Source organism: Cervus elaphus, chromosome X (genome assembly GCF_910594005.1).
Source record: "Cervus elaphus chromosome X, mCerEla1.1, whole genome shotgun sequence".
Classification (NCBI taxonomy): domain Eukaryota; kingdom Metazoa; phylum Chordata; class Mammalia; order Artiodactyla; family Cervidae; genus Cervus; species Cervus elaphus.
In genome coordinates, this window is record NC_057848.1 from 163,147,137 (window position 1) to 163,170,388 (window position 23,252).

General features: G+C 42.8%; 1 protein-coding gene across 5 annotated transcripts in view; it reads right to left on the bottom strand.

Moving 5' to 3' along the window:
* Window positions 1–479: 479 nt before the first annotated feature.
* The window catches only part of FRMPD4 (FERM and PDZ domain containing 4), a 529,221-nt gene continuing 506,448 nt past the window's right edge, over window positions 480–23,252 (bottom strand). For 4 of the 5 annotated variants that reach the window (XM_043896590.1, XM_043896589.1, XM_043896588.1 and 1 more), the window contains 8 exons: window positions 21,486–21,622; window positions 18,555–18,681; window positions 16,047–16,136; window positions 15,158–15,340; window positions 12,390–12,528; window positions 6,356–7,423; window positions 4,699–5,991; window positions 480–3,206 (listed from right to left, as the gene is read on the bottom strand). In XM_043896590.1, coding sequence (XP_043752525.1) covers window positions 1,882–3,206; window positions 4,699–5,991; window positions 6,356–7,423; window positions 12,390–12,528; window positions 15,158–15,340; window positions 16,047–16,136; window positions 18,555–18,681; window positions 21,486–21,622 — 4,362 coding nt within the window. In that variant the 3' untranslated portion in view covers window positions 480–1,881. Of the gene's footprint in view, window positions 3,212–4,698; window positions 5,992–6,355; window positions 7,424–12,389; window positions 12,529–15,157; window positions 15,341–16,046; window positions 16,137–18,554; window positions 18,682–21,485; window positions 21,623–23,252 lie in introns of all 5 variants that reach the window. The other variant, XM_043896592.1, reaches the window with a different exon arrangement.

Here is a 23,252-nt window from a genome sequence, read left to right on the forward strand (position 1 = left end):
CAAACTCCATGTCCTTAACTACGAAACCATATTGCCTCCATACGGAATTAATGATAGCGTCCAAACCATGAGATCATTGTGATGATTAAATGAGATAATATATATGTTTCACACATTGTCTGACATAGAACACAATCCTATTAATATTTAGTACACAGAATATTTACCAAAATTTTCCACAGTAAACACCATTAATACTTCTATCAAACACCAATATTTATAATTGTAATCAAATAATGTTTTATTAAACATTGTAATAACACATGTCTAAACTCCTTTTGTTTGCTACCACCTATAAATATGTGTGGCTTTTTTTATTGAGTCTCTATGGAATGACTGATGAGAGAGATAGCAACTGGGGACTGTGTTATGCCTACAAAAATGGAAATATTTGCACTGGGCACACTCCTGTCATAATTTAAGAAGCCACCTACATAAATAAGAGTGTGTGTAGCTTGAACACTAAAAGAGCCATGAAGTACATATGTACATTATCAACTTTATTTTACAACTGCAGAATTTGCATCCTTTTGCTTTGACCCAAAGATACATTTTTAGAGAGACGATGGTTCTGAAAACTTCTTTGCATTCCATCAGGTTCACTTAAAGCGGTCAAGTTTACCACTCATTTTTTTCTCTCCCAGCTTACATATTTCTATCAGCCAATCCAGACTAGAACATTTCATAAATACTTCATTATTTATTTAAGTATGGCTTCCATATTAGAGTAACTATCTTTCCCTGATTTTTCTGTAACATTCCAGATTCAAAACTTTGTCCCAGTGTTAGGCTGGCATTGCAAATTTGGTTGGAAGCATGGGCTCCTGCAGAGGGGATGCATGAAGCTCTTTGCTGAGAGCTGTGATCTGCGATGTGACTCATAGCCTGGTGTGTGGTCTGCTTCACATTACCGGACCTGCATTTACTTGTGAGGATCATTTTCTGTTCCTTTTTGTAATTTTGCAAATACTTCTCTAAATGCTCTGTCACTCTGAAGGGAATCCTATGTTTCATGGCTGAAATGGTGGGCAGAGAGGTTATGTCTTTGGTTTGTATATTTTGACACTGAGTCAAAGCAGAGCTTTCTTTTCATCAAACAATTTAATTTTGGTATTCTGAATTACTTTCACTTTCCGTAATTAGTCTATAAGTAGGTATTATCCAGAAACCTGCCCATCGTTTCCTCTGTTGTTCTATTTGGGAAGTACATTCATTCTAGAAACATCATGAAGAGCATTTGTGTTGACACAATAGAATCCATTCCCACCCCAATTCTAGCCCAAATGGCATAAGCCAAAATGAAATATGTAGGATTCTTGGAAAAAAGCATCAGATAACCAAACACTATGAGCAAAAATTAATTTATTATATATATTCTCTAATAATTCATAATAGCTTTTTGAATTTTAAATGTCTTTTTGCTATTTCCAATGCTTAAAAATCATAGCTTTAAAACATAAGTACTGTTTTATATACATTGTGATTTTTCTTTCCTTTTCTTTTTTACTTCTAAATATGAATGATATGGTCTCCAAGTATCAGCTTGGAAGGAAAGGGGATAGGATTCATTGTTTTGCTCCAACACAGTAGAAATTAAAATTTCACATCACACACCTGGAGTTTCGACTATATGAAAAATAGCCAAATGTCACCACTTTCTTGTATATTTCTTTTACATGTCTATATATGTATAATATAAACAGAATACATCTGGATTAGTACATTTCAACTTTTCATCAATGTGACTTTTATCTCCTATTTCATAGAAAATAACAAAATATACAGAGAGAAGAAAGGAGACATCTGTTCATCGTACACATAAAGTAAATAAAAGTTCATGTATGGCTTTGCAAAGGTAGATTATGACGTGACTTTCATACTTTATTTATTTAAAAGCATCTTGAGAGAACGTGTTAGTGTGCTTACGAGAGCGGCCATGGTGGTTGAATGTCGCATCGAGAGTCCAACATTGGGATCACCAGTGGTCTTTCCAGTGGCTGCCTCAGCAGCTTTCAGGAGACAGATGTAGTTTATGACCACTTCATCAATCTTCGCTACTATTTCCTGCCGCTGTGTTTCGGAGTTCACGACTTTAACTAATCGCATGCAGGCTTCTGTTAGGCAACAGAGCACTTGAAAGCTGGAAGTCATAGCTAGGAGCATCTCTTCTGGGCTTTTCTCAGCCATTGCCATTTTCCGACAGGCACTTCCCAACTGTCTGGACTCAATGGATAACAGCTGCTTGTACTGAGAAAGTGTTAGGTCATATGCTTCGGGGCGTGACTCCTCTTTCTTCCCCTTGGTTGCCCTGACAAGGCAGAGCAGCTCATTGGCATCATTTTGGGCTGCGAGGAACCCATCGGGCATTGTATATGTGCTCTCCTTAAGGGCATTTATCCTTGCAATCCGGGCATCAAATGCTAGGTTGCTGAAGTCCACATCATCTGGGCCACTCAAGTCTTCGGCCCAGACCTTCAGCACTGAACCTCTGGACAGCTCTCCTCCTTGCTTCTGAATTCCAACAGCCAGGGGTGGGCTGGTTGGGTCTGGCACGGCTTGAGTCACCTGTGGTCGAAAGAGGCAAGAGACTTGGTGGGTGGCCTCTCCCTCCTCTTCATCCTCATCATCGTCTTCATCCTGCCCTCGGTTCAGGAAGCAGTAGCTGAAAGGTCCCCGGCATCTCCAATGGCTGCCTTCCAGCTTCCGCAAGGGCAATGTCCTATAGAGCTTTGAGTCCTTGTGAGCCGCCGGGGACCTTTTGTGAACTTTCCCCTCAGAGCTAAAGTGCATCGAGCTTTGGGAAAAACTTTTGGTGAGCTTCTTCCCTAGGGGGAGTTCTGCTCGCCTTTCGGAATTGGTCTCCTGTGCTTCTGTGATACCTGGACACTTTAAGCTGACCGCACCCTGGCTTCTCTCCCGGAAGGTCTCCAAACTGACAGATCCTGAGAGGATACTGCTGCTCCGTCTCAGAGCCCTGTGGCTGGGGGATGTCATGAGGCTCCCCCTTCTCAGATCCAGTGGCCACCAGCTCACAGCCTCTCCATAGGCCTGGTTTGCTTGGGAGAAATCGTTAGGGTCTTGATTTGGAATTGGCACCTTTGATTCCGAGTGAATGTTTGATGGTAGCAGGGTGGGATCAGCTTCAGGATATTGAGACCAAGCTGAAGGCATGCCTCCTCGTCTCTCCTTCCCAGGCTCTGTCAAAGCTACACTAGGGGTAGCAGAAAAACAGAGAATCATTAAGCACCTCATGGGTGGTCATTTTTATTAAATCTCTATGTGATGTCTGTGATCTCCCAAGGATATATTCGAGAGAACACACGTTCTTACAGAGATTATTCAAGCGTATTTATGACTTTGAAGTTCCATTTTAAGGAGTTAGATTAATCCTGGCATTGGCTATCTTTTTAAAAAGAAGTGGCCTAATTTAATTAATGCAAATTAAATATACTAATCTTTTAAAGAGGACCCCATGAGGTTTTCCTGGTACAGGGTTTGAAGCTGAGACACTGGGAAAGTGCCAGAAAAGTTGTCATGTGAAGAGCACAATCTCCACTTCATAGAATTTTTGTGAGAAGCAAGGGGTAAATTAGGTGCAAGCTCTTTGTAAACTGCAAAGTATCCTTTAATGAGTTTAGAGGAAAAGACGCTAGCTGGGAGACGAGTTAAGCAACATTCAGAGATGAGTTTCCCAAGGCAGGTGAAACTAGTGGTGAACTTTGACAAAGGAGATAATCCTAAAAGGGCACGAATGGAAATTAACTGACATCACTGACTCAATGGACATGAATATGAGCAAACTCTGGGAGACAGTGGAGGACAGAGGAGCCTGGCGTGCTGCAGTCCATTGGGTCGCAGAGTTGGACACAAATGAGCAACTGAACAAAAACAAGGTCTCACTGACATCTACTGACCTACTGGAAAAGACACTATTTGAGGGTATAATTTGAAATTGGAAAGTGTGAAAGAGCGTCTGTTTGCCCCATGATGGCCAGCCAAGTGGATCTTGGAGACCAACAAGTGCCCACCTGGTGGCCGAATGGTGAGGATGAGCACAGAAGATAGCAGTGTTTGTGTTTCTACCTGTGCTTATTATTTTATTATTTGCGGGAAAATAAAACAGCTCATCATGTACCCCCAGACCTTCCTGACACTGCAGTAGGCCTGACACCTCAGAATACTCATCTTGGGGAGTTTTACAGAGTAGGGAGGAATCTGGAAATATTGCTGAGAGGCAAATGATCTCCCCCAATCCCTCCCAACTCCCAGATCCCCTGCTCTATTATCCTTCCCTGAATCTTAAAAATGAAATGGCAAAATGAGAAATTCGATATCTTGAGAAGGAAATCAACCTTTTGTGATTCTTGTAACTTAAAAGTCGCACTGGGCCTGGCTAAAAGTCCACATTTAGAATTCAGGGGGAAAAAAAAATTGCTCCATTAAATTCTAAAAGCAAGACAGAGCAGGAATCTAAAGGGCAAATGCCATTTCTGCTACTGCCCAGATCTAGAAACGTCAGTATGTATTAAACACTGGGGGACTGATGAGTGACACTTAACCTGGCCGCAGTTTGGCAGCTTTTTAAATAAAACCCTAACTTTTACTTTTCTTCCAGATTTTTAGTTTTAGGCTTGTTGTAAATTTGTTTTACGAGCTCCTGGTGGGTACCGCAAAGCGCTAAATCCATCATTGCTGTACCTGTGGTTTCCTTAATCTTGGGGAGTCGGTGACATCCGTCTCTCAGAGTGCCAAACAGGGGTTCGGCATTAATGGCTGTGTGCAGGGCAGGCACCGTCATCCGCGGACACATCCCTTCTGTCTGTGGGTGTAATTCCTTAAAGGTGGCCCCATGGTTGGGCAGCCCGGGGGCTCTCTCCTCGGAGGGAAGGTAAGTCACGCCTTTCCCGGAGGCCTCGGCCATCAGGTGCTTCCCCAGCGAGGGGCAGAGGGGGGACTCCACCGGAGTGGCGCACGTGCTGCTGCTGCTGCCCGTGCCGCAGCCTGCGTCCACCGAGGAGCCTTGAGAGCTCTGGAGAGAAAAATGGCCCTCACTTTGCAACGACGACATCCGCTTGGCCAAGTGGTAGTCACACAGGCGGCCCACGCCCTCCTCTGCTTCGGGGAGCTTGGCGGGACGGTCACAGCCGGAAGGGTCGGCATCCTCCGGGTTACCTAAGTCTTTGGCGGAAGACACACAGGTGACGTCCGTTAAGAAGTGGTCCCGCGGGGCCAGTCCTGAAACCTCGATGGCTTCTCCCTCGGGAGCCCCGTCATCCTTCCCTTCGGCGTCCCTGCTCCCCACACCAGAAGCTCTGGGAAAGGTGATGCCTGGTGCTGCTTCCAATCCAGCTTTTTCAGCCACAACCCCCTCAGTGGCCACGTACCATCTTTGGCTGTCCTTGCGGAAGGCAGTTCTCTCCAGGTTAAAAGTGCTGAGGTGTTGACTGTCCCTTGAAGACACAGTAGCAAATTTACCGCCTTTGGCGTCCTCCTCTGCCTCGGCTGTTTTGATCCCCTGCTGTTTTTTCCCCGGCACGCTCCCATTAAGGGGTGCTTTCCCCTCCCCATCGGCCGGCTGGCTTTTCCTTTTGCTGGTGCAGGAATACGCCATCGGTCCAAGGTGCAGTTTGCCAAAATAGTCAGTGACTGACTTGGTCTCCATGGTTTCGGGCTCCATCTCCATGTGGTCTGAGTGAAGCATCTGCTTGGAAGGCACAACTTTGGGCGGCAGGTCACTCACCGGACGGGCGGCCAGACTGTGGGAGGCCTTTGGGGGCAAGCCCCCAGCAGGGCTTTTGGAGGCGGGGAACTCTGTCTGCTCTTCCGCCAGGGGGTGGTAGCCTTCATGAGTGGCCAAGAACATGCGGGAGAGGTTTTCTGACTGCTTCTGGGCCGTGGCCAGTTCAGAACTCTCCGTCATTTCAGAAGAGTTAGTCTCATTGCCCGAGTCAGAGGAGGACTCGGGACTATAAGCCCGCAAGATGGCTACACCTGCAGGCCGTAAAAAACAAGAACCGGTTAATGGATGCATCACAGGCACTAGGAGACACGTAAGAACATGGGTTTTAAAAACATGGGTATTAAAAACAATACCAAGTTTTTCCCTTTTCAGTAAGGACTCTGAGTTTATTGCACAGTTGTTCCGGAAATAGGGGGGAAAAAACGTGCCACATGTTTAAAAAAAAAAAAATGGAAACCACATACACGAAAAACCCATGATGGTAGTTTCAGCACATTTGGGAAACGGGACATGCGTGAAATGAGGAAACACACGACAGGATTCCAAGGGCGGATGGCTTTGAAGGGATGGAAGGATATGGCTATCAGTGAATAAACGTAACAATCGTGAAAGAACCTGAATTGTCACTGGTCTGCGGATCTTCTGACACGGACAGAGCTTCCAGAGTGTCCAGCGTGGAAACGCCGGTGTTATCCAGGCCCTTGTCACACTTGCCCTCGGTGCTGGTGGGCACAGCGTCGATGAGGGACACGGGGATCTCGTCGTCCTGCAGGGTGCCGCTGGGCCCCTTGTCTTCGAGGAAGGAAGCGGCCTGGCTCTGAGAGTCCTCCTCGTCGGAACTATCTCTGAAGCCAGGGGGTGGTGCGGCGATGGCCATGTTCAAGGAACGCAACAGGAAGTCATCCTCATTGTCGTCCCCTTCGGGAGGGGGCAGGGACGTGAGGTCGATGATGTCATCGCTTGAGCCGGATAGGTTGAGGATGGCTGGCTGGTTCATCTCTCCCACCACGAGGTCCTCCTCACAGCTTACCTCATCCTCGTCCTCCGCGTCATCCGTGTTCTCGGCGTAACAGATGTCGTGCAGCAGGGGCTCCTCTATGCCCTCGGCGGCCTCGAAGTTCTTCACGTCGCCTATGTTTGCGTACACAGAATTGGCCACGAACTGGATGCTCTCTGCGTCTGGAGTGAGACCCAGGCTCTTCATGTCGTTGGCACCGCTTATGTAGAGATTGCTCTGCTTCTCCAGCAGTTCTGGACTCTCGTCCAATAGCCTTTCGTAGCCAAGGGTGGGGGCAGTGACCCCCTCATCCAAGGCGAGATCTCCAAAAATAAAGGACACTTTGGCTCCTCTCGGAGACTCCTGTGCTTTCTTAAGAGTTTCTGGGCCTGAGAGGGTCAGCAGGGACCGCTGAGCTAGACTTCTGTAGTCTGCCTCACACGGAGCCTCACCCGGCTGGGTCAGCTGCTGGGTCAGCTCATCTGAGTTATAGCTGTTGTCCACATACAAGTGCCGGTGGTGGTCTTTTGGACACAAGGTGCCATCCGGAATCTCAACTGCCTTCTGCTTTGCATCTATGTATGTTATCTGCGCTTCCTGCTCCTCTTCGCCAATGAAGGTGGTCATTTGGGGTATACAGTTCCACTCGGGACCAAGCATGTTGTGCTTTCCTTTATTTTCAGTTCCTAAAGAGAAAGAGTCATGCAAAGACACATTACTGTGCAGGCTGGTTTCTGGGACACTTTGTCTCTGTTTCTTAACTTAATGGCTTGTAGCATCACTTTTGTGAATATGGTTATTGTTCAGCTTTCCAAATAGGGGAGTAGTTGATTTAGGCTTCAGGTGTAAAGATTTCTTGGTTAGGAGAATTGAGACTGCGGAAAATAGAACTGCTACTTGATAAAATAGAATACCATCTGAGAGTAGGGAACTACAGCTTCATTCCATCTGATCTCTGGTTCTAGTATTTAAAAGACCTTATTTATGTCTATAAATGTGAATATACAACATACCTTTAAAAATCCTTAAAGGTGATAGTCCAGTGGGCTGTTATACCAGGAAAGATTGCCCTTTCTTTGGAATGCAAAATCTAACATTTCCCACTTTGCATAAGGAGATGCTAGACTTTTTCCTCATTGAGTTAAGAGAAGGTCAAGGATCCTCGTACTTCTACCATGTATTTCAGGAAATAGTGTAATGACAATATAATAATAAATATATATGTATATAATGTATAGTAACACAAACTGTAATACTACATATTGCAATGGTAGTACAAAAACTTCTCTTTAGCCTTTTCCTGTCTTAGTGGGTTTGTATATTTTTACGTGTAAGTGCCAGCACACATGCCCATAAGCACACATGCACACACAGGCAGGATGTAGAAGGTGGAGCACTGACAAGTTGTGTACTCCTCTCTGCTATTTCATAGCATAGTTAATACTTTGATGAATTTCCATCTTTATTTGTATCATGAAAACTCCTGAAGATGTGTTTAATGTTCCTCCAGAATTAAAATGGCAAAATCTTAATTTAAACAGCATTGTGTTATTTGATCTTTAAGGGTCTTCCAAAAGAGAATTCTGCTGTGGAAATTTTGCTCTGATATTTACCAAGACAGGGCAGTGAGTCACTGTGTCAATATTGCTTTGTCAATTCCAGAGGTGACATTTTGAGGAAATGTTAGGGCCACATATTCTCCCATTTGTTTCCTCAAATTGCCCTCTGGCCCAAGTTTGATTAATGCCAATATCAGATATACAAGAGATATAGGAAAAATAAAAACAAAAACAGTTTTACTGAAGAAGTTTTGACTCTCTCCCAAATATATAATGGACTCAATGTTGAAGAATGTTCCAAGTCATTTTACTCAATATATATATTTTTCGTGAATACCAAGTAAAGATAAAATTTGAAGACACTGAGTTACACAACAGGCATACTCACATGTGACCTAATAATGAATACACCTTTGGGGGTTCAGCATTGTTTTATTGACAATGACATGAATTATGACTGGCTCTGTGTGTGAGTGTGTGTGTGTGTGTGTGTGTGTGTGTGTGTGTGTGACTAGTGCAGGTTGTTGGGGGGAGGGAGAGTGGTTGAGCAAGGATGTAAGAGAGCTCTGGGGTTAAACCCAAGGGTTAGCAGATTTTTTTTCTGTAAAGGGAGGGCCAGAGAGTAAATATTTTAGGTTTTGTGGGGTCAATAGCTCAGTTCAGCAACTATTCAACTCAACTGTTGTAACATGAAAGGAGTCATAGCTGACAAATAAGCAAACAAATGCGGTGACTTGAATGGTGACCCTGCAAAGGTTATGAATGTGACCTTATTTGGAAAGAGTCTTTGCAGATATAAGTAAGGATCTTGAGATGAGATCACCTGGAATTATCTGTGTGGGACCCTAACTCCAACAGAAAGTGTCCTTATAAGAGAAAAGCAGAGGCACACTTGGGCCATACACAGAAGAGGGGGAGGCTGAGTGAAGGTGGAGGCAGACACTGAAGTCATGCAGCTATAAGGAATGCAGATGGCCACCTGGAGCCGCAAGAGGCAAAACAAGATTCTCCCCTAGAATCTCTTGAGGGGGACTGGCCCTGCCAGTGCTTGGATTTTGAACCTCTAGCCCATCAAACTGTGAGAGAACAAGTTTCTGTTAAGTCTTCAAGCTTGTGATAATTTGTTACGGCTACCCTAGATATTTAATACAATGTACATGCCTGAGTTTTAATAACATTTCATTCACAAGAACATGACCTGATCCACGGGCCATGGTTTGCTGACCCCTGGTTTAGACCAACCAGAAAACCAAATAGGTCAGCAGGCTAAAAGCAATTTAGTAAGACTTTCCTAAGGCCCAGAGATGCTTAACTACATAGGTTCAGGGATTTTGAAAGTACTTGAAGGGTTAATTTTCAAGACTGTGAAGAAGAAAGAGGGGTTGACTGTTCCTAGCTAGAGGTCTTGATGAAGTTCTCTGATCAGTTTGAGACAAAATGAAAACACGCACTCTCTCAGCTTTCTTCCAGAAGGGTGTACTGATGTGGCTTCTGGAATGATCTGGGAGACACAGAAGGATGTCTCCTACAGATGAGCTGGTCTTAACAGACTTCAGACTCTACAGTTTTTGAGTCTCAGGAGACCTTTGGGGGAATTTCTGAAGAGAAGGGAGGCTTTTCAGCCATTAGAGGAGGCTGCGCTCTAAGCTGCAGCTCTGCTTGGGCCAACCAGTTAGCTGTTTTTTGGAGTGTGCCATCTCTCTCACTCATCCTCTCTTATTAAACACGCACATGCACACGTGCAGGCTTGTGTGTGCTGTTTGGAACATGTGCCCTCACCCTCAGGCTCACTGTCGAACCAAGAGAAATGACCGAAAGGTTGAAGCTCCATTATTTCCCCATGGTGATGATACTTTTTGGAACTAAGTTTTTGCCTCATGAAACTTTATTCAACAACACATTGTGAGTCGCTATACATTGGACAGAACTGAGGCCCCTGTTACTGTAATCATTTGTAGAATGGTAGCTTTGGCTTTCCTCTTGCACCCATACAATTTTAACCGTCCATGGGGAAAAGGTTTGATTTTAACAATACACTTTAGGATTTTAAGATTTTCCAATGCAAAAGGAATATGTTAAATTGCGGAACTGCTCTTCGTAATTTCAAAAGTCACAGTTCAATTGCTCTAAATCTCCTTGCTCAAAGAAAACATGTGGTCATACAGACATTCACCACTGAACCCAGCAAACACATCCACCTCCTCTTTGATTCAATGTATTTTTAATCAAACAGACACTTCAAGGTGGGTTGGGATGAAATCTAGCTGCAAGTCCCAGTTGCCTTCCAGCATGCCTTGTTCAACTCTCTGGTTTTCCTTTACCCTTTGACTGTAACTGTTACCACTCAACAAGCTGTCACAATAAACTGTGTACCAGCCTATCTGTATGTATGCCCAGCTGCATATTACTATATTTTCAGGGAATAATAATTGTTGTTTCCTGATAAGTTTAAAAGTAGATTTTCCTTCCCTTCTTTTCTCTTCCATTTTCTTTCAAAAACTGACAATGGAATTTGCTCTCCAGAATTTCCTTTTCTTTTAAAATAAACTCTAATTATGGAGCCTCTGATTATACATTTTTCACAGGTCAGTATCTCTGACTTGAATGGTAGGCTCTGTCCATCAGCCATATTTACCGACTGTCCACTATAGATGGAGGAAAAAGTTCAAACACTGAAGAAAAATCTGCAAACTATTTTATATAGAATGGAAAAACAATAAGATCCCACTGTACAGCACAGGGAACTATATTCAATATTATGGGATAAACCATAATGGAAAAGAATGTATACACACACACACACACACACACACATATATATGTATAACTGAATAACTTTGCTATACAGGGGAAATTAACACACACTGTAAATCGACTATACTCCAATAAAATAAACTTCAAAAAACAGTTCTAGAATAAATGAAAACCATCTACCCTCAAAGAAATTCTCAGTTTAACAGCTACCACCCCCAATATCTGCACTTTTGGGGCTTTCTTTGTGTCAAAGGGCTGAGATGAAGTATTTGATCTTTGCCATTTTGATGCTTCTGCGAAAAAGCTAATATGATGTCCAGGGTCCCTTCTAGAGCCCCAAGTCCAAGGGTTGGACAATTTCCATGTCTTCCCAAGACAGAGTTCCCAGAACCCTGAACATGAGTCTGACGTGGGAGGAGGCACTTGGCGTCTGGATGTAGGGCGCCTTAATGAGGGATCAGCTGCTTATAAAGTTGGAGGCTCACAACTACTGGGCATTCCATCCTAAATTCTCTGCACCCTAACTGAGTTCTGAGAGAATGAGGCAGTTAAAAATCAGACATAAAGGCTGAGACCTACACCCTTCGCAATAGTTAAATCACTGCTTTGGAGGTAGGTACCCAATATTTGCCAAGTGACATGTGAAAAAGAAAGTGAAAGTCGCTCAGTTGTGTTTGACTCTTTGCGACCCCATGGACTATACAGTCCATGGAATTCTCCAGGCCAGAATACTGGAGTGGGTAGTCATTCCCTACTCCAGGGGATCTTCCCAACCCAGGGATCGAACCCAGGCCTCCCGCATTGCAGGCAGATTCTTTATCAGCTGAGCCACAAGGGAAACCCCATGTAAAATGTGATTTTAAAAAAAAATCAACATTTTCATTTAAAAAAATATTAGAACATATCAGAAGTATTTGGAGGCTTTTGTGTTAAATTTGGACATTAGATGTTTTTATGGGTATACTTTTTAATTTTTCAAGAAATATCCTTATTTTATTATTTTTTGAAATATTAATCACTTTAAAGTAAACAGGTTCGGTCAACATATCTTAGATCATTCTTTTTAATAATTCAAACCACAACAACAGCATTGTACCAGATTGGTTTGTCATGCTAGATTTGCTTCTGCAGTGCTAATTTACCCCTAGTTTATACCAGCAATACATTGTCCAGTCTCAAAATATGGAATCATTTTTACTTCTTCCTCTTCCTATATTAGCCTGTATGTCTATAATAATTAAATCTGCTCATCTCTCCTTAAAAGGAAACATCCTTATTACTGTTGTCAGTTGGCATGGGGAAGGGAGGTCGGTGCCTCGTGAGTTTGGGAAGAGAATACCTGTGTCCTGGGTCCCTGCGTTTTTCTTGTTGGCCATGTTAAATATTGACCTCCTGGAATCCACAAGCAGACGGTAGTATCCAGCCGTTAAGCAGGCCAGGTTCATGGCGTCCGAAGACTCCATCAGGAGCGTGATGGGCTACACAGAAGAGAACGCTTTGGTTAAAACCATCTCCCTTTAATAACCTCCCTCAAGTGACAACAGTGACATTTGTGCTTATGAAATGTGAACAAACGAACTTTTGGAGTGACTGTTTCACTGGAGAAACACAAATGAGGGAAAGGTCAGGTATAACGGAAAGCCTGACTGAAAAATGTTCAGGTGACACCATTTTGAAAGCCTAGACATTTGGAGTCTTTTCCAAGTCATATTGGGTTAAAACAAATAACACTGGTTTTGTTTCAAATCGTTATTCTTTTAAAAAGTCACAGATAAGGAATCAGTTACCAGATATGAATTCACCATCTGAAAAAAAAATCACAGGAAGACTAAGTTTGGGTTCATGGTGAAAATTTGTATTGAATTAAAGTAAAAATCAAGTGGAAATTACTGTTAAGACTGAATGAAAAGTGTTGAAGAGATCCAGGATAAGGATACTTCTAAAAGAAATTGCAAATTCACAGGAGGGGAAAACAGACATGGGAGTTGAGAAAAGGCCTTACCCCAACTTTCTAGAAACATAATTGGATGAGGATCTTGGGCATACAGGGAAGCAACTATCCTCGTTGAGAAAGGAAGGGTGGATATGCTGATGTGTTCTTGTTGAAAGAGAGAGGAAGTGAGAGGAAAATAAGGGAGCAAGAAAAAAGCAGACAACTGGAGAGGCACAGAAACAGCGAGATGACAGGTCCCTTGCTTTCACTGCCAGGGGTACGGCACTGGCCAGGATGATGGCCTTGAGTGATGAAACCTAACTTCCGCCCCAAGTCCCTGATCAACTCGACTTGCTGCTTTTTGCTTCCATTTCAATGGCAGTCTCCCTCCAAGCAGCCCCGCAATTCTTTTATATAAACAGGAAACCATCCACAGGGTCTTGTCACCTCCTTCTGTTTGAGACAGATTATCCCCGTTATCACATCTGTGATGACTGCACCCAATACACCCGTTCTTCTGCCCCTTTCACATGACAGGCTATATTGCTCTTAGCATCTTTGGTCATGGACCAGAATAGGTGTGCCAAGTCTACTCTTGGACATTCATTGCCATGAAGTCAAGTGCAGTGCCCTGGATTAAGCCCATGAAACACCATGGGCCATGTCCGGCGTGCCTGAGCTCCACGCTCTCCCTTAATGCGTCCCTTCCATTGTGTAGAAGCCCATTTCCACATTATCCTCTACTCTTAATCTGCCCCTTCCACAAAACTGTGGGGGGGGGTGTGAAGCTGGGAGTGGGTCCTTCCCCCATTATCAGAGCACGACTTCTCCTGTGTTCTGAGGTTCAACCTGTTTCCTCTGCAGACTCATTGGACCTTTTCTCTACAGAAACATATACATTAATGCTGCCAAAATCCAATGACTCATCTATGACTGGGACAAGATGGCGGGGACAGGGGACCTGGATTGCTTGCTGTCAGCTTCTGTTTGGGGAGGAAATGTCTGCCCTCTAAGGACAATCTCAGATGGCTGTTTCCAGTCAAATGGCCATGATATTCAAGGGGCCAGATGTTCGGCCACCACTAATTGCTACAGCGTGAAAAGACAAATTGACTGAAATACTCAGTCTTTCCAAAAGAATAAGCACATATGGATGCTACATCAAAAAGGGAATGGGGAATCTAAACAAAGTTGGGAAGACTCTCCCTGACTCTCTACATAAAAATCACGTATTCTAGAAAGTAAGTAGGGAAACATTTCCCCCACTCCCCATCACTCTGGAGCCAGATGGGACCTTAGACACAAACTCATTTGCTTTCTCATATAGAGCTGAAGAGATGGAGCTCAGAGAAAGAGAGGGACTTGTCCCCTAATCACAGAGCCATCTAGTGAGGACTGGAGCCCTCATGCCTGAGTTGAGTGGATTTTTTCTTTACCCATTTCACCACTGATGCCTTCCTCAGCGATCAATGCAAAGAAATAGAGGAAAACAACAGAATGGGAAAGACTAGAGATCTCTTCAAGAAAATTAGAGATACCAAGGGAACACTTCATGCAAAGATGGGCTCGATAAAGGACAGAAATGGTACGGACCTAACAGAAGCAGAAGACATTACTTTGCCAACAAAGGTCCGTCTAGTCAAGGCTATGGTTTTTCCAGTGGTCATGTATGGATGTGAGAGTGGACTGTGAAGAAAGCTGAGCATCAAAATTGATTCTTTTGTACTGTGGTGTTGGAGAAGACTCTTGAGAGTCCCTTGGACTTCAAGGAGATACAACCAGTCCATCCTAAAAGACATCAGTCCTGGGTATTCATTGGAAGGACTGATGTTGAAGCTGAAACTCAAATACTTTGGCCACCTCATGCGAAGAGCTGACTCATTGGAAAAGACCCTGATGCTGGGAGGGACTGGGGGCAGGAGGAGAAGGGGATGACAGACGATGAGATGGCTGGATGGCATCACCAACTCAATGGACATTACTTTGGATAAACTCCGGGAGTTGGTGATGGACAAGGAGGCCTGGTGTGCTGCGATTCATGGGGTCGCAAAGAGTCGGACACGACTGAGTGACTGAACTGGACTGGGCTGCACAGGTTGAAATTTTGCTTGCTTTGTAAATATCAGAAGCACTATCAGGAAGCAAGGTCATATGTCAGTATCTGAAAGACTTACCTTCACATCCAGCACATGGAGCTCCACCCTCACCAAGCTCTCCTCTTCAGTAAACATCTCGATCCTGTTGACATGGCTGAAGTCAGCTAAAAGAGCCACCAGGTTGGTTTTGGTGTTTATGACGTGGCTTATGCCATAGCGGGGTCCCACCAAGAGGGTCACTTCCGAGCGCTTTTCCGCCTGCTGAGAAAGACACGTCCATAAAATTTAAAAAATACTAGACCTCTGGCAATTCCCTGGTGGTCCAGTGGTTAAGACCCCATGCTTTCACTGCCCGTGGTCCAGGTTCCATCCCTGGTTGGGGAACTAAGATTCTGCAGTTTTCATGATGTGGCCAAAACAAATAAATAAATTAAATAAAAATGAAAATGCTCTGAAGCACCAGGCATAGTTGAACCTGAGAGACATTTTTCTAAGATTACATTTTCTTTAGAAAGTATTCCCGGGTTATATTGTACTAAATCACCCAATTAGAAGAACCAGATATATGATTACAGCAAGGCTCTGATAAATTATGAATAATGTAGGAAGTAAATGTTATCATAGCATGCATATTCATTATCATGAGAGGCTATCAGAAATGAGGATATTTTTTTCTCTTTTTCAAATCATTCTGGTCCAATGATTTAAAAGGAGGCCATTGTGAGAGTGCACCAATTCTCTCGGCTCTTCATATTTCCTTTTCTGGGGCATTCTGCAGTGGTGTTATCTAGTTTAACATTTCTTCTGATATTTTCAGACTAGGGTGCAGTCAATTAGAAATGAGGGCTGGAAAAGATTCACAGCTGATTTGCTTTTGTCATCAAAGGCTGCTCATTCAAGACAGCCTAGGCAGTGACATTTTGAAGGCCTCTGTGACTTCCACAAAAAACCAAGAAAAAGAAATTACCACTAATGTTGCCTTGAACACACGGCCCCCATACAGTCGGAGGTCACTGAGGAACTTGAGATAATGGACCTTGGCTTGCAGTGCGGAGAGCTGAGGAGAGAAAAGAAATCTCAGGTGTTCACTCCATCAGGTGTGATTTTGTTTCTGCTGGAGACTAGCCGAAAACAAAGGCAAACGAGAAGGATGCTTCCGCTGCCAACAGATGGGGTGTGACAAGGGCTCTTCATGAGGAATGAAAGTAAGCTGATTAAGGGCTGTAACAGGACATCTAGTTTAAAATTTTTTTATTTTATTGGTGGCGGGGTGGGGGTGGGGGTGGGGTGGAGTATAGATATGCTGGGCCAGGGCATTCAACAAGTCAGAACAAGATAATAAAATTCTTCACTGAAATGGGGTGTGCAGTTTGTGGGAGCTCTTTTGAATACATACCTTCAATCCATAGAAAGCCTTTTAAACAGGCTCTACCATCCCATCTTGTTTCTTCCAGTCTTTGTAAGTTTTTAGGGAAAATGAGCTTTCTGAGCATCAATCATTGTGGAAATATTTGAAATTCCTATCTAAGTCTCTAGCAATGTAATTCCAAGAATCTAGTGAGTTTCATAAATGATTGACAAATGAAATTTTATCCAGTAAAATTGATCCTTAAGAAGACTTAAAAATGTAGATTCCCATATCCTAAAAAAATACTTGATTGAAAAAAGTCCACATTTCAATGTAAAATATGATATAAAACTACTATATAAATATAAAATAGATAAACAACATGGTCCTACTGTGGATAATAGGGAACTATATTTAATATCTTTATAATAATCCATAATGAAAAAGAATCTGAAAACAAATATATAATGTATATACACACACATATACATATAAGTGAATCACTTTGCTGCATACTTGAAATATTTTAAATTAACTATATTTCAATAAATCTTTTTTAAATTTAAAAAAAATGAAAGAAAGAAAAAAGTCCACATTTCACAACAAATATTCCAGAAGAGTTTATTAGGGGTGAAATTTTCCAACAAGGTGCAGAATATCAAGTGGCAAGGGTTGTAAAACTCTTGTTTTCAACTGCAGATAACTTGCCAACTCATTTGTTAACTGTACCTCAATGCGCTATCCTTCATATAATTGTAATTTAGGACCAATCATCCAGCCTACTTCTTTCAAAAGTCCAAAGCACTTTGCAAATTGAGGCGAAAGCAAACCACTCACTCTTAACTAGAAAAAATGACCTTTATAGAAGGACAGTGATAGACCGATCTTAGAGCCGTTATCCAAATTATTACAAAACCAGTAGGCCAGGCTTGGGGGGAAACAAATCACACCAAGTCAATTAAAAGAAAAGTAGCTTTGGGCAAATCAGAACTGACATTTAGAACATCTTGACCCATGACATCCTGCTGTATTTCCATAGGCTGAATGCTTACAGAAACTGAGAAGTAAGTCAAAGGTGACTGGTAGTGTATCGTACTTGATTACATGTTTAAAAATAGTCATTAGGGTGATGAGGGAGCAGAAATAAGTATTGTTAGCCAATAAAAGGACTTAAAACCAGATACTAAGATCAAGGAACTACCCACATAAATAATTTGTACTAGTGTCACACATATATCTATGGCCAAGATCATTGAGAAAGTGTTCTTGGGTTGGCAGGCTGCCTTCAGTTTTACAGTTTACATAAGGCTCCTTCTCTCTCTAGTTTCTAAAACCTTTTGCTTTTTATTATAAATAAACATAACTCTCTATTCTGACCAACAGTATATTTTTAAATGTCCTTTCTGTTTCTTCTACTAGATTAAAAGAAAGAAAAAAAGATTTTAACGCTAATGATGGTGAGTGACAGAACTGAACTTATCTTCTTTCTAAAAGTACAATTCAGTTCAGTGGTTGTCAATTGGGGTGATTTGGGCAAAATCTGGAGACATTTTTGTTTGTCATGATTGAGGGGATGGGTGCTGACATCTCGTGGGTAGAGACAAGAGATGATGCTAAATATCACACAATGTGCAGGACAGCCCTTCTCCCCAGTCAAAAATGATCTGATCCCAAATGTCAAGAGAGCCAAGGGAGAGAAACTTCGGTTTAATTAATGTGGCATCAAGTCTGCAGGGACCCTTACTGACTGCTGTGCACTTAAGCTGGTCTGAGTGGTAAGCAAAACTACGATGAAAATATGAAATTATTAGGCAATTCTGTCCTCTAATCCCAAGGTCTTAGAGGCTTTGCAAGGTTCTCCTGCATGCACATGTGAACGTGCACATACTCTATACAATAAGGAGTCTATAGTGTGCAAGGAATAAAGAGGTCTCCATAAGGATACTTATTTTTCATTAGTCTTAGAAACATGTGAATAGTTAAAGTAAGAGAAGGTTATATAGTGTTACAGCTTCTGAAAATCTGGTGCTAAGTATTTTATTCATGGGCTAATTTTAAACATTTTAAAAAATGCATGCAAGCCTCTCTCTTTAAAATCCATTTTCTATTAAGATGCAAATGTGATACCTTTTTACCGGGTGGTACCAAGTTTTGATTTGCTTTGACAAGGTGTGAAAGTGCTTTCTTTATGTTCTTCTCTTTCATGCTTTGCAGCACAGCAGAGGGAAGAAAAGTCTCTAATCCCCATTCTTTTCTGCAATAAAGAGCAGATCTTTAATTTCACATTCTCGTGATGATTAGTTATCTAAGACAAAATGGCGCTCTGATGTTTGTTGGAACAAACGAATTCTTAGTAAGGCAGAGAATGGAGACCAGTCCCCAATTAGGGAAGCAAGCTTTAATTTACACCCAGGAAACATACTGTTTGATCATTAATCCATATGTTGGCATTTTAAAAGAAATATATTCCTCACTGTCCAGAGAGGAGCATTTGGGATCAATGGAAATTGAAGAGACACTTTATCCATCCCACCTCTGAGTCTCTTAAAACTCATTCACAGGTCTGAGTTTGTACTTCCAGCAACTTTTCTCCATACCTTTGTTTATTGTCATTGTCACCTCCCCCTGTCTGCCCACGGTCATCTTTATTCTCTTAGAAGGATGAGTATACCTCCTTCCTGGTCCCAAACCATTCTTTCCTCCCCATCTCCCTCACCAATGGTGATTTCTTTAGAACAACACAATTCTCTTTTCTCCCACCCAGATAATGTCTATCTAACTCCTTCCATCAATAGTTCTTGCTGAGGTGGGGAGCAGGTTGCCGGTATGGAGTCAGGGTAGGGTTCAGGACCCTTAAGTGTGTTTGGTACTGAAGGGGAGATATAACCATCTCTCACAGGTGTGGCTATGCTAGGAAAAAACAAACAATGAGACTGGGTTAGTATATTCTTGCCGAAAATCTATTTCTCCAACAATGACTAGAACCCTATCCTAAGACGGTTTCACGTTTTGAATTCTAGGAAATTTATCCTGATTGGTCATGTGCCCAACAAGTATCTTTTAAATTCTATGAAGACTTTTGAGAAGGTTCTGGTTATTTCTCCTGCTCCAGATTCTCTCTAAAGAAGAGTAGGAAGTCAGCCTCCTTCCACTTGGCCATTCACGCACTTTTCCTTAGTTAAGATGGTGTTTCTCATGATCACCACTTGCTTCCTCCTCCTCCTCCTCAACTTGTACTTATTTTCGCCCATCATTTGGCACTTCTTATGGGCTACCTTGTAATTCTACTTATATCATTATTTTACATCATTATTTTTCATTCTATGTCTTGTCTTTATAATCAGATCACAAATTCTTCAAAGGTTAAGATAATAATTTAAACTTAATACTATTTTCTATTCTCCTAGTAGAAATATCATATAAAATGCTCAGTGAACATTTGTTGTGTGAATGAGTTAATTAATGAGAACATTAATTAATCATCACAGGCTCTGCAAGATTCTTGGGCAAGCTAGGTATCTCTGGAAGTTGTTCACTGTACCATGTCCAACCTGGTAAAATGTGGGTACAGAAAGTAGGAACAGAGATGCATTTTGGTTGTCTGAAAATCATCTCAAGTTGTGCAGGCCACCTTTTCAAATGGGATCCAATTTCATCTGTCCCCAAAAACCTCAGAAAGGGGATTGGGTGAGGGTGTGAAGGGATCCACTTGGGTGTGAGACCTCTTTGTGAGCTGAATCTCTCTTGGATTCCAGAGAAACCAAGAGAGAAAGAAACAAACTGTCTGCAAAAATAAGTGGACTGAGATTGGAAGACCTATGGTCCTCAAGATGCACACAAGGATCTGTCCCTAGGCAGCGACAGGACAGCTGAGGATGGCAAGATCAGGGCACTAGGAGTCCACAAGCTGGAAGCTCTCATCTTCCCCCAAAAAGGCTCTCAAGTCTGCTGAGAAGAAGCCATTTTGCTATGTGGGAGGGTCAACCTACCACTGTGGAACCTGGGGAGCCAGCCCATGGGAAACCTTTTTTGGGATGGAGGGTTTCAATCAGCCATATGCCACTTGGAGGTGGAGCAGACATTAAGGCTTTCAGTGTTACATGAAGATGAGGCTTCAGCCCCACCATAAACTTTGAAACACGACTATTGACTATTTCTTTTTCTTAGCATTAGAGCTGCCAGGATTAAGAAAATGGTGGCTGCTTTAGGCAACTGGATCACCTGCCAACGGGAAGTGTCAGAGGGTTTGCTTTTAAAGGATAACTAATATAATCTTGTCAACTGAGGGCAACATAAACTGCTTTTTTCTAAGTAGGTGGGATCTTTTCCAGCTAAAGAGATAGTATGCTATTGTAAATGCCATATTCAGCAAGAGAAGGCATTTATGTTCCAAACTTTTGATTCATGAAGCAAAGTTTGTATGGCATCCTTTCCCATGGTGTCACAGTTCTTTATTACCAATACCAACTTACCTGATTATGACTCAAAAAATTACTTTTTATACGGCATTTTGATAATCCAAAGGTAATCTCTGGTTATGCACACCATCTTCGAAACACAGGTCTTCAAATGATCACACAAACGACAGTGCAATGCAGAATCCCACCGCCTTGGTTCAAATCCTACCCTCCCTAGTTAATAGTCAGTGTGATTTGGATAAGTTACTTAACTATTCTCAGCTTGCTCATCTGTAAAATGGAGTGACAGTTCTACTTATTTCATAGGGAGGTTGTGGGAATCAAACAGCTTAATGTCTGAAAAGTGCTGAGACCAGAGCTTGGCTTAGAGCCAAGTTCATTTAGGAATTTTAAAATGTATGTACACTTCATTTGCAATGTGACTTTCAATTTAACCATAATTCTTTGAAGGTGGATTACAGAAGAAATGGTGTCTTCCACCGAAAATGAACAGAACATTCATATATTTTCCCTCTGGTTAACAGATGCTCTGCCACAAACAAGATCAATTTTGGAAATAGACATACACATCAAAAATACCCTTGGGCATTAAGGAGACAGCATCTTTGTCTCCAAAATGGTTTGGAGAGTCAGCACTTACTCGATGTACTTGAGGGAGATTTTCTGCGTTTGCTTGGTGGTCACGGTTGCGATGTACATTTGCAGCGCTGCCAGCCTCAGGGCTATGTCATATTTCAGCTCCGGCCCAAACCTCTCCTGAACGACATCGTTACAACTCTGAAAAGACACCAGCAGAGGGCGCAGCTTGTCAAAGGATGCATCATGTGGCCTTAGAGTGACACGCATTTCTTCTGTGTCCCACCTTCACTTCCACGTGAAAGTGAAGTGACAGTGTTAGTCGCTCAGTTGTGTCCGACTCTCTTCGACCCCACGGACTGTAGTCCATCAGGCTCCTCTGTCCATGGAATTCTCCAGGCAACAATACTGGAGTGGGTTGCCATTCCTTCTCCAGGGGATCTTTCCAACCCAGGGATTGAACCTGGGTCTCCTGAATTGCAGGCAGATTCTTCACCATCTGAGCCATGAGGGAAGCCCAAGGCAAGGGGCTAAATGTGGAAACATTTCCACTGCTGCTTGGAATCAAGTCAGTATTTAAGTCTACACACACAGACCACACAAACATTGAACATTCATCACGAGCGAGCTGCTAAGTAAATATTTAGCTTTTTGTAAAAATAATGAGGAATTTAGGAATGGAATTCCCAAACACAGGTGTCATGACTGAAAACGTGAAACCCTGGTAGCATGATGTGGCTTCTGGAACTAGGCTATCAGGATTGGAATCCTCGGTCCCAATCCTCTTTCTCCACTTTCACCGTGTGACCTTGGGCAAGCCCCTTAGTTGTTCTGTACCTCAGTTTCCTCTTCTGTGAGTTGGGGATAATACTCCCCATTCACTGAACTGAAACAAGGATTAAATAAGCTAACAAGGTAAAGCCCTTAGAACTCCATCTGCTATATTGGAAGCTCTCACACATGTTAAGAGCTGTCATCATCAACATCACCCTCTTCCTAGCATCCAGAGGCGCCAGGGAGGCAGAATTAGAAGGCGATGGAGAGCAGCTGCTCTGAACCTACACCTGCTTGGGAGTCCTGGCTTCACTAATGGCTACCTCTGTGTATAACCTTCAAGCAGTTAACTTTCCTCTTGCAGCCTCAGTTTACTCATCTGTACAATGGGAATTCATACTAACACCGTGGCCGGAGTAGGGAGGGGGGTGAGGATGAGGTGAGATGCACGCTTTGTCAACGTGCCTTGGTGCACTCAGTGGAGGGTGGCTCTGGAAATTGCCAGTCCGTTCCAGTGGGCACTGCCCTCACTGTGACTTTGAGGGAGTCTCTTGGCTTTACTTTGTTCACGTGTAAAAGGGCAACGCCTACCTCACAGGGTTTGGGGTAAGCAACAGACTGAAGAGGTGCAGAGAGGGTGCTGTAACATGCCAAGTCCTCCAGGACCACAGGGTTTGAGGGTGCCATTCTCAGATCCTCATGGATCAAACACTGAGCCGAATGGTGATGAGAAACATGGTCCCACATAAGCATATTATGCATGTGTGTTTACTTATCTTTGTTATGGGAAACTAAACTCTTGGGCTAGAAAATACAGGTAGCCTCTTTCTCCCTTCTTTTATTCTTTGCCTTGCCTCCCAAAAGATTTCAAACAGAAAACTGTATCAGGACTTGCTTGGCTCCTTTCTGAGATAAGTACACTTATGACCACTTCATGCATTGATTTGACTGAACAGGAACATGTACCCTCGCAAAGGTCCATCTAGTCAAAGCTATGGTTTTCCCAGTAGTCATGTATGGATGTGAGAGTTGGACTATAAAGAAAGTTGAGCGCCAA